We start from the raw sequence: 11,758 nt of genomic DNA on the forward strand, positions 1-11,758 counted from the left end.
TCGCACATCAGGAAGGGGTTAATAAAGTGCAGAGAAGAGATGGCACCGGCGGCGTGTAGGAAAGTGACTCTGCCCCCTCTGCGCTCTGACTCCTGTCCTGCGACTGATTCGTGACGCGGAGATCGACAGACCCCACTGTCTATAACGAGGAGATGCTGGAGGGTCTTGGGGCACATTGCAATAGCTTTCCTGGCAGTGGGGAGGGTGCAGGTAATTATTATAATATAGGCGCTTCCTTCTAGAAACAGCGCCACACATGTCTATTGGTTGTGTTTGGTACTGCAGCTCAAGCCCATTGACTTTAATAGACATGGGCTGCAATACCAGGTATGACCCCTAAACTGGTGGGGCGCTGTTCAGGAATAAAGCATTTTTTTTATATTTGTCCCCCAGGCACAGATCCACCATTTCCTTGCTGATGACGGATCTGTGATGACGGATCTGAGATGACGGATCTGTGATGACGGATCTGAGATGACGGATCTGTGATGACGGATCTGTGATGACGGATCTGTGATGACGGATCTGTGATGACGGATCTGTGATGACGGATCTGTGATGACGGATCTGTGATGACGGATCTGTGATGACGGATCTGAGATGACGGATCTGTGATGACGGATCTGTGATGACGGATCTGTGATGACGGATCTGTGATGACGGTTAGTCGCTGTGCGGTCAGACACGGTTTATATATAACAACTTCAAATGCAGAAATGTTTTATTGAACACAACAAACAGCAATAAAAATGAAAAAAAAGGCAGAAAAAAAACCACAATTACTGCTACAAGTCTAACGGGGCGGTAAACTTCCTGACGTAACCCCCTCGTGTCCAGGAGTGTCAGCTCTTGTGCCTTGGGGTTATAAATACATAAATAACCAACGTCCTGAGTGTCCCGAGTCCCGAACCCGACAATCTAAGAAAGGTAAAAAATAATAATATTTGCTGCCCCGATTTCCACGGACATTGCATTGATGACGGCTTTTATTTTTGCAGCAAACACAGGGATATTTCCGCTCCAGATCGGCCAGGTTTCCCCAAAAAACGAAAGCACCATCCCCTGCCGTTTTGTGTATACAGCTTCTATGCAGATTTGTGCGTTTCTACGGTTGCAGACTACAAACGTATGTGTCGTTTGATCCTGAAGTTATGCGTTGCTCCCTCTCCCCTGCATAGGTGCTGTGTACACAAAACGGCAACCTTCATTTTTAGATGCATTGGAGCGATACCAAGAAATTGGACAATCCGTACGTCCGATCGGTGGGAAAACGGCATGTAAGTGCCGACTATGGCGCAACCACGAACGTCGGCGCCCAAAAGTCCACGCACGGGGCAGGCAGGCGGACAGTTAGCAAAAATCTACGAGGTTCACCCCGTAAAGGTAAAAAGCACCCTGATAGCCCATAATGTGACAGCAGTGATCGGAGGAGCAGAGGTAGAGGATCCCACTTTGTACCATTCCCCCAAAAATTGTGCAAACGGTCTCCCAAAAATTAATTTTAGAAAAAGGGGTACGACCAGAAAACATTCTACCTTCCAAAAGAGTCAGGGGAGGGATATAAAAGTATCCTACGTTCCTTCCACAGTTACACAATGGAGACCGATGCCGGGAGGTAAAAATGGCAGGAGGCCTAAAGTTCATGGCAGTAGGCGGCCGAGGATGGGCTGGGAAGGGTCATGGATCCGGGTCCTAAAGAGGGAGAAGAAGGTTCTCATGGCGGAGCACACGGGGGGCGTGCGGAGCGGCGGCGTTAGGTCAGCCACTTCTCGATGCATTCCTTGTACACCGTCTCGTTGGAGTGCCACATTGTGTGAACCACGTTATCCACGGAGTACACCGTGACTGCTCCTCTCTTATCCAACGTGCGGAGGCCAAAGCTGTCGTCCTCGTAAACCTGAGGGCGACAAGAAGCAATAGGGAACGGTATATAAGAGAGGAGGTAAATGTGCCGCTCACACAGAGGCAGGGCTCGTTACAGTGTATTGGAGAGCTGGGTGTCCCTCGGCGTGGTGCACCAGACGTATCTGTACGGGAGCTTTCACATTGGGTGCAGGCACGCGTTCGGTGGCCCCGTTAGGGTTTATGTCCGGATCTCCCGCAAAACAGGATTTGGACGTATGCGAACGTGCGCTCTGCTGTCCATCATTTTCGAGCGTGTACGCCTACTACTCCCGAGAATGATGCACGGCAGAGGACATGTTCGCTCTGTCAGCACCATTATAGTCCATGGCTCCTTCGGTGCATACGCCTGAATCCTGTTTTGTGGGGCTTCAGATGTAAGCCCAACAGGACCCACAGTCGGGTGCCAGAACGCAATGTGAACACACCCAATGACTGGAGCCTTGTCTGTGACACTTGTAGTACTAAGCAGCCATCCCCCATGGATGATGGGAGTGTGAGTGCTCAGTATTTTGCACTTGTGCTACCTCCCTATTTATCTTGGGCTCCGCTGCATCCTGCAGTATATTGGTATGGTGACCAGGTATTATTAAGTATGGCACTTTTTTTTTCTTTTTTTTTTTTTTTAAAGTGGGAACAAACCCCCAAAAGAGATTTCCAGGAAGACCCCACCTTCTGCTGCCTCATCTCCTGCACCGTCTCATTCTCGTCGTAGAATCCAAAGTGGCTGAAAAGATAAAAAAATGTAACATGAGGCCGTGCGACGTGCGCGGGTACACGGACGCTGCGGACCACCGCCTCTGTACCTGGACTCCCAGGGGGTGATGACGCCATCGCTGGGACCGCCGATGAGGACTAACTTCCGAAGGCGCAGGAAGTTCTTCCTCCATTCTGAAAGTAAGAAAATTACTTCTTAGATAAAAAGACATGAAATTAAGGAAAGTAAAAATTGTTCTGATTGTAAATATTGGGGACCCCATGGACACTTATGTGGGTGCGGTGGGGGCATAGAGGCGGCCATTTCCGTCCCACATTACCTGTGGTGTTTGGCTCCGGCCGTTCAGAGTTTATAGGTGCCAGGAAGTTGCTGCTGTTGATGTACATGTCGTGGTGATGGGGATCTGAAAACAGAAAAAACGCCATCAGTAAAAAACACTCAATGACCACCACACTCAGCGCCACCTGGTGGACATCAGCAAGCGCTATCTGGGGGCGCCGGGAGGTGCGTCACGTCACCCCCGCCCCCTCACCCTCTGCCGTCACTTACCGTTCCAGAAATTGCAGATGGAGATGCTCTGCCCGAACTGCGTGTAGCAGAATCTGTACAGATTGGCCTTCACATAGGTGGGGAAGAGATAGCGCAGGTAATCCGTGTCTGCAACACAGGACGCCGCGGTGTTAAGTGTGCACAGGTACACCCCGAAGGAGCAGAACTGGACGCCAACATTATAAGGGGGAAATAACCCTAAAGTGACAGCTGTATGCATCATTTTCCTACATCCCCTTCCCTCTACCTTTATTTTTGGGGGGAGCCATCTTTTTTTTTTGCTTCCCCTTCTTCTAAGAGCAATAACTTTTCTTTTTTCTGAGTTATTTTTATGCAGGACGAGTTATAGTATGAAGGACACCAATGACTTTACCATATCATATAGTGAAAAAAAAACAGAAAATCAATTCCATCATTATATTTATGGTATTCGCTGTAGGATGCGATTCTCCAGGTCAGTGCGATTACGGGGATTCCAAAACATTTTCTGAGACCCGTCACTGAGTATATACAGTTGTGCTCAAAAGTTTATATCCCCCCGGCAGAATTTTTCCCTTCTTGGCCTTGTTTCAGAGAATACGAATGAAAACAAAAACCTTTTTCTCCACTCACGGTTATTGGTTGGGTGAATCCATTTATTGTCAAACTACTGTGTTTTCTCTTTTTAAATCTTAATAACAACCAAAAACATCCAAATGACCCTGATCAAAAGTTCACATACCCCAGTTCTTAATACCGTGTATTGCCCCCTCTAACATCAATGACAGCTAGAAGTCTTTTGTGGTAGTTGTGGATGAGGTTCTTTATTTTCTCAGATGGTAAAGCTGCCCATTCTTCTTGGCAAAAAGCCTCCAGTTCCTGTAAATTCCTGGTCTGTCCAGCATGAACTGCGCGCTTGAGATCTCCCCAGAGTGGCTCAATGATATTGAGGTCAGGAGACTGAGATGGCCACTCCAGAACCTTCACTTTGTTCTGCTGTAGTCAATGACAGGTCAACTTGGCCTTGTGTTTTGGATCGTTGTCATGTTGGAACGTCCAAGTACGTCTCATGCGCAGCTTCCGGGTTGATGAATGCAAATTTGCCTCCAGTATTTGCTGATAACGTGCTGCATTCATCTTTCCTTCAACTTTACCAAGTTTCCTGTGCCTTTGTAGCTCACACATCCCCCAAAACATCAGCCATCCACCTCCGTGTTTTACTGTAGGAATGGTGTTCCTTTCATCATAGGCCTTGTTGACCTCTCTCCAAATATAATGTTTATGGTTGTTTCCAAAAAGATCAATTTTGGTCTCATCACTCCAAAATTACCTTGTTCCAGAAGTTTTGAGGCTTGTCTCTGTGCTGTTTGGCATATTGTAGGCGAGATACTTTGTGGCATTTACGTAGTAATGGCTTTCTTCTGGCGACTCGACCATGTAGCCCATTTTTCTTCAAGTGCCTCCTTATTGTGCATCTTGAAACAGCCACACCGCTAGTTTTCAGAGAGTCCTGAATTTCAGCTGATGTTATTTGTGGGTTTTTCTTTCCATCCTGAACAATTTTCCTGGCAGTTGTGGCCGAAATTTTTGTTAGTCTACCTGACCGTGGTTTGGTTTTTACAGAGCCCCTGATTTTCCATTTGTTTATCACAGTTTGAACGCTGCTGACTGGCATTATCAATTCCTTGGATATCTTTTTGTATCCCTTTCCTGTGTTATACAGTTCAACTACCTTTTCCCGTAGATCCGTTGACAATTCTTTTGCTTTCTCCATGACTAACAATCCAGAAACGTCAGTGGCTGGATGAAAGATGCAAGAGTCTGTCTGGATCCCAGAAACTCACTCAGCTTTTATGCGCACACACTGATTACAAGCAAACAGGTCACAGGTGAGGATGTTACCTTTAGTAGCCATTCAAACCCATTTGTGTCAAATTCTGTGCATGTTATCAGGCCAAAATCACCAGGGTATGTGAACTTTTGATCAGGGTCATTAGGATGTTTTTGGTTGTCATTAAGATTTAAAAAGAGAAAACACAGTAGTTTGACAATAAATGGCTTCACCCAACCAATAACCATGAGTGGAGAAAAAGGTTTTTGTTATCATTCATATTCTCTGAAACAGGTTAAGAAAGGAAAAATTCTGCCGGGGTATGTAAACTTTTGAGCACAACTGTATAACTTTTTTGCATGGTGAGCTGATGTTTTTATTATTTTGGGGCACACAGCATTTTATTTTTGGTGGGGGTGGGGAGATTAGGTGTCTAGTTTACTGCAAACTGCAATTCTGAGGTCTTGATTTTTTTCTCCCCTCCTCTTTTGTGGGGTCACCCCATCTGCTAAATAATTTTATATTTTCACAGATCCGCCTTTTCCGGATGCGGGGACACTGAACGCTGTTGTCTCTGCTCTTTGTGGAGGTGCTGGCTGTATAACACAGCTGCCATGTACAGAGCCGCCTCAGCTCCTGTGCCAACTCCATACACCCCCCGTGTCTGCCCCATACACCCCCCGTGCCCGCTGCATACACCCCCTGTGTCATACATTTATGCAATAGGATACTGAAGAGGTTAACAGACGGTAATTGGAGCCCGGACGGTTATTATATATAGCATATTATATTAATAATGGATGTATTCTGCCATCACTTCTGGAGGAGCAGAACAATCAGACTCACATCTGGGAACACGCGGAGACTTTATTTCCCGACATGGTGCAACGGTCCTTTAGAGACGCATGGTAAAAATCTGCAGGACCGTCCTGCTTCACGCCAAAGCGTCAAAGCTCATCGTAAAGACTGACCTCGAGAATTCCTAATAAAACAGCGCCACCCTTGTGCATAGGCTGTATCTGGTATTACACCAAGTGCACACTACAGACACAGCCCACAGACCGGAGCGGCACCGTAGTGAGGCAGATCTCATACACCCTCTATAAGCCAATAACTGTCAGGACATCTCAGTGCCACGTGATCATACAGAGGAGAACATAATCGATATGGCCGAATCCTCACCTCCATACTGCCCCATCTGCGGAGAAGACAATGAGATGAACGTGTCCACATTGTGGTCCGGCATCGTCTCCAAGACCCCCCGACAGATCAGTCCACCTGCAGAAGGAAAGAGCGAGAATGTAGGAAGAAAATGCTACAGCCATTGGTAGAAGGGGGATCAGTGGCCGACCGTCTGTGCAAGGGATGGGCGACTGAGGGGGCAGGGAATCGGCGGCCGAGCGCCTAAAAGGGGGAAATCGGCGGCCGAGCGCCTAAAAGGGGGAAATCGGCGGCCGAGCGCCTAAAAGGGGGAAATCGGCGGCCGAGCGCCTAAAAGGGGGAAATCGGCGGCCGAGCGCCTAAAAGGGGGAAATCGGCGGCCGAGCGCCTAAAAGGGGGAAATCGGCGGCCGAGCGCCTAAAAGGGGGGAAATCGGCGGCCGAGCGCCTAAAAGGGGGAAATCGGCGGCCGAGCGTCTAAAGGGGGCGAGACGAGGGGTCACTGCACCCACTGTACAGAGCGCTGCTGCCTATTACACAGGAGGAAGCAGCTGTCGGGGCCCCTGGAGGTGACACCCACTTCCCTGCCCTAATATATGTATATCTGAGTGATTGTGTCGGGCGTCTCCGCTTGTTCTGTCAGATGACTGGGAACTCTGGAATGAAATTACCCTGCAGATCCGGCGTCTCTCAGCTGCACGTGATGTAAACAGAAGTCAAAAAAATAAAGTGCCCCCGAGTACGAGCCTCGGTCTGCGCTGCTTAATGCAAGCGGCTCTCAGCCGATCACTGGAGACATTGGTGACATTTGTCCTACAGCTAGTGAATAGTTGTATGAGCCGCTATCGCTGACACCCGGCGCTGCGGATGCTGGGTAGAGTAGTCCTCACCTTGTGAATAGCAGAGCAGGTGCACCCCTTCCTTTCCGGCATTCTGCATTATGGGGTAGATGGCTTCCCGGAATCCCAACACTTGTTTCCAGAGAGGCTGCAGACTCGCCCGGTGGTCAAACAAGTCCAGCACCGAGATATTGGTGCCCGGGTGAGACTGGCGGGAGAAAAGGGAAGTCAGCCTGGAAGATTCCCCCGATCGTCCCATCAGGCGATAATGTCACAGCAGGAGCGCAAGAAAGATGTATCCTGGTACTGGCCTCATCCACACACCAAAACACTCACCGGGGAGAGACGGCGCCTCCACGAACTACCAGAGGAGACGGCGCCCCAATATGCTTGCCGGGGAGAGACGGCGTCCCCACAAGCTACCAGAGGAGACGGCGCCCCAATAAGCTCGCCGGGGAGTGACGGCGCCCCCACACGCTAGCCGAGGAGACGGCGCCCCAATATGCTCTCCAGGGAGAGACGGCGCCTCCACACGCTAGCAGAGAAGACGGCGCCCCAATATGCTCGCCGGGGAGAGACGGCGTCCCCACACGCTACCAGAGGAGAAGGCGCCCCAATACGCTCGCCGGGCAGAGACAGCGCCCCAATACACTAGCAGAGGAGACGGCGCCCCCACATGCTCCTCATATGCACCCTGTCCACACACCAGCTGTCTCCTTTCTCCGTCTCCCTGCCCATCACAAGCCCCCGCAGTCTCTCGGCACTGCCCGTCCCTCTCACCTTGTTGATGTACTCCACCAGGTATTTGAAGTTGGCAGAACTGTCAAAAAGTCCGTGGACCAGGATAACCGGCTTGTATCCATGCGTGGGGCCCGATAACAACAGCAAGAGGGGCAAGAGGAAGAAGAGCGTCGGCACTGCCAGGCGGCACATCTCAGCCATGGTAAAAGTTACCTATAAACAATAGAGGACATGGTCCGATGAGCTGACGGAGGGACTGACCATGACCCGGCAGCGCTCATGTATATACGAGCTGGCGCCATTAGTCACTGGCACACGCTGCTTACGCTGGCCCCGAGGCATCTCACAGCGATGTGAGGAATGACTTCCCTGCACCCCCTGCCAGTCTCCCAGTAAGCGCAGCACCACATCCACACACAGGGGGGCGCTCTCACTGTGTTTTCCTGGCAGTCTCAGGCTACATCTAATTTTATCAGCTTGAAGTCAAGTGACCGCACGCCCTAAACATATTAACCCTTCATCAGCTGCAGACACAGCCGGTCCGCATCTACCAAACCCAAATGCTCCATTATTAACCCATTACTTGCCAACTAATAAACAGGCTGCGCTAATAGTTAACTCTTTACCTGCTTCCAAATGCTTCCGTATTAACCATGCATCTCTCTACTTTTTAATTCCACTGTATTAACCCATTAGGCGTCACTAGAGTGGTGGCGTAACTCACAGTGGGTCACTAACCTGTTAGGTGTAGTGCTGTGGAGCGACCACTGCCGTCAAGGTACCAAACAGAGCCCCCGAGGCTCCAGATCACACCACCACACAGATACAGCACCAGGCAGAGCCCCCGCGGCTCCGGATCACAACATCCCACAGATACAGCACCAGGCAGAGCCCCCGAGGCTCCAGATCACACCACCACACAGATAAAGCACCAGGCAGAGCCCCCGAGGCTCCAGATCACACCACCACACAGATACAGCACCAGGCAGAGCCCCCGAGGCTCCAGATCACACCACCACACAGATACAGCACCAGGCAGAGCCCCCGCGACTCCGGATCACACCACCACACAGATACAGCACCAGGCAGAGCCCCCACGACTCCGGATCACACCACCACACAGATACAGCACCAGGCAGAGCCCCCGAGGCTCCAGATCACACCACCACACAGATACAGCACCAGGCAGAGCCCCCGCGACTCCGGATCACAACACCCCACAGATACAGCACCAGGCAGAGCCCCCGAGGCTCCAGATCACAACACCCCACAGATACAGCACCAGGCAGAGCCCCCACGGCTCCGGATCACAACACCACACAGATACAGCACCAGGCAGAGCCCCCGCGACTCCGGATCACACCACCACACAGATACAGCACCAGGCAGAGCCCCCGAGGCTCCAGATCACACCACCACACAGATACAGCACCAGGCAGAGCCCCCGCGGCTCCGGATCACAACACCCTACAGATACAGCACCAGGCAGAGCCCCTGCGACTCCGGATCACAACACCCCACAGATACAGCACCAGGCAGAGCCCCCGAGGCTCCAGATCACAACACCCCACAGATACAGCACCGGGCAGAGCCCCCACGGCTCCGGATCACAACACCACACAGATACAGCACCAGGCAGAGCCCCCGCGACTCCGGATCACACCACCACACAGATACAGCACCAGGCAGAGCCCCCGAGGCTCCAGATCACACCACCACACAGATACAGCACCAGGCAGAGCCCCCGCGGCTCCGGATCACAACACCCTACAGATACAGCACCAGGCAGAGCCCCTGCGACTCCGGATCACAACACCCCACAGATACAGCACCAGGCAGAGCCCCCGAGGCTCCAGATCACAACACCACACAGATACAGCACCAGGCAGAGCCCCCACGACTCCGGATCACAACACCACACAGATACAGCACCAGGCAGAGCCCCCGCGGCTCCAGATCACACCACCACACAAATACAGCACCAGGCAGAGCCCCCGTGGCTCCGTGCCACACCAACCCCACAGATACAGCACCAGGCAGAGCCCCCGTGGCTCCGTGCCACACCAACCCCACAGATACAGCACTAGGCAGAGACCCCACGGCTCCGGATCACACCACCCCACAGATACAGCACCAGGCAGAGCCCCCGCGGCTCCGGATCACACCACCACACAGATACAGCACCAGGCAGAGCTCTCGGAGGCTCCAGATCACAACACCCCTCAGACACAGCATCAGGCAGAGCCCCCCAACCCCAGTATAGGTGGGCGCCAAACGTGGTGTACTGACTTCACATGCCCTATTAACCCACACTGCCCAGAAACGTACAGACTGATATATAATGTTAGAACTTTCGCATGTTACTGCATAAATTCTGGGAGTTATGGACAGGACCATAAGGAGTTAACCCCACGCTTTTTGCGCTCTACGTCCTTTCAGATATAAATCTAATCTCCCCATCGATCAGATCCTTCGCTACAGCGCGATCCCCCCAAACCATCAGAGGAAGAATAAATGGAAGTGATAGATGGACAGACAGGACGCGAGCGCTCTCATCTTACTCTGTGGCGTCTCATTCTCCTCCTGGGATGTGTGCGCTCTCTAGGCTCTAGTTTCTTCTCTCTGGATGTCTCATTGTGGTATCCAGACACCTGGCCGCTACATATGGGCTTCCCGCTTACCTGTCTCTGATCTGTCACCCTGGGGTCAAGTATGGAGGGTCTCTCTCGCTGACCAGTGTCCCTGTCTGCACAGATCTTGTGATCTCAGGTATAGGCGCACTCTCTTCATCCGTATATATCTGTATGGAAGTACTCGGGGCACTCACTTACACCCAGGGTCTGCTACCTCTCTCCCTGCAGTTTCGCACTGACAGTCTTGTGGCTGTCACCATGCAGTCCGTTATAGGATGTCTCTCTACAGCACAGCGCTCTCTTAGCTCCTTGTCCTATTCTCTCCCCATTGTATACATTCTCACCATGTGACAGTCTTTTATCTGTCCTATGGGGGAGGTCACCATATCGGATGGCGCTCTCCAGCAGTGCACTTAGAGCACTCTCTAAGCCCCTGCAGTCTCTCTAGTGCTGACTGTCCATCTTGTGCTCGCTCTCTGGCCAGTGTCTCCCCTGCCCTCTCTCTGCTGTCTGTCCCTCTGACTGTGCAGTCTCTCCCCTGCTCAGTGTCTGTCTCTCTCTGACAGTGCAGTCTCTCCCCTGCTCTCTCTCTCTGCTGTGTTTGTCTCTCTCTCACTGTGCAGTCTCTCCCCTGCTCTCTCTCTCCGACTGTGCAGTCTCTCCCCTGCTCTCTCTCTGCTCAGTTTCTGTCTCTCTCTGACTGCAGTCTCTCCCCTGCTCTCTCTCTGCTCAGTGTCTGTCTCTCTCTCACTGTGCAGTCTCTCCCCTGCTCTCTCTCTCTCTCTCTGCTCAGTGTCTGTCTCTCTCTGACTGTGCAGTCTCTCCCCTGCTCTCTCTCTCTGCTTTGTCTGTCTCTCTCTGACTGTGCAGTCTCTCCCCTGCTCTCTCTCTACTCAGTTTCTGTCTCTCTCTCTGACTGCAGTCTCTCCCCTGCTCTCTCTCTGCTCAGTGTCTGTCTCTCTCTGACTGCAGTCTCTCCCCTGCGCTCTCTCTGGTCAGTGTCTCTCTCCCTCCCTTGTTTACACTGACTGCAGTCAGCAGATGCTCCTAGTAGACCACGCCCCCCTGTACCGTTGCGTCACTTCCGGCTGACGCTGTCCATCAGCCAAGAGGGCTTCCTTAGTAACCAAGCCTTAGCAACCGGGTGGGATGCACTGATAGTAAACTGTGGGGTCCTATGTGCAGTGTGAAATGGTTATAAGAGCTGCACCCCATAACTGTGTGTATATATATCACCACAGCTCACAACTTGGAAAGTTAAGACAGTTGGTTCCCTAACCACTCTCAGTCCGTTATATGCTCCCACGCAAAAATAATCCACTAGTCATAGTGGACTCGTAGCCCATTAGAGTTCCCCCACAGTGTGACACCCCTTTCATGACCCCCACACTCCACCCACACAGTAT

General features: G+C 51.6%; 1 protein-coding gene across 3 annotated transcripts; it reads right to left on the bottom strand.

Moving 5' to 3' along the window:
• Nucleotides 1-703: 703 nt before the first annotated feature.
• On the bottom strand, nucleotides 704-11,443 carry PPT2 (palmitoyl-protein thioesterase 2). 3 transcript variants are annotated; one of them, XM_073641852.1, is made up of 9 exons: nucleotides 10,401-11,443; nucleotides 7,759-7,932; nucleotides 7,030-7,186; nucleotides 6,162-6,257; nucleotides 3,170-3,277; nucleotides 2,940-3,023; nucleotides 2,709-2,793; nucleotides 2,575-2,629; nucleotides 704-1,897 (listed from the first exon to the last, which is right to left on the bottom strand). In XM_073641852.1, the coding sequence occupies exons 2-9, from the start codon at nucleotides 7,918-7,920 to the stop codon at nucleotides 1,754-1,756; spliced, it is 891 nt and encodes a 296-aa protein (XP_073497953.1). In that variant the 5' UTR covers nucleotides 7,921-7,932; nucleotides 10,401-11,443; the 3' UTR covers nucleotides 704-1,753. The 3 variants fall into 3 exon arrangements, with proteins under 3 accessions (XP_073497953.1, XP_073497952.1, XP_073497951.1); XM_073641851.1 differs by having other exon boundaries at nucleotides 10,281-11,443; XM_073641850.1 differs by lacking the exon at nucleotides 10,401-11,443 and adding an exon at nucleotides 8,046-8,168.
• Between the last annotated feature and the right edge of the window lie 315 nt (nucleotides 11,444-11,758).

This window comes from Phyllobates terribilis, unplaced genomic scaffold (genome assembly GCF_046119375.1).
Source record: "Phyllobates terribilis strain yellow unplaced genomic scaffold, ASM4611937v1 Scaffold_7__3_contigs__length_470593459, whole genome shotgun sequence".
NCBI classification, from domain to species: Eukaryota; Metazoa; Chordata; class Amphibia; order Anura; family Dendrobatidae; genus Phyllobates; species Phyllobates terribilis.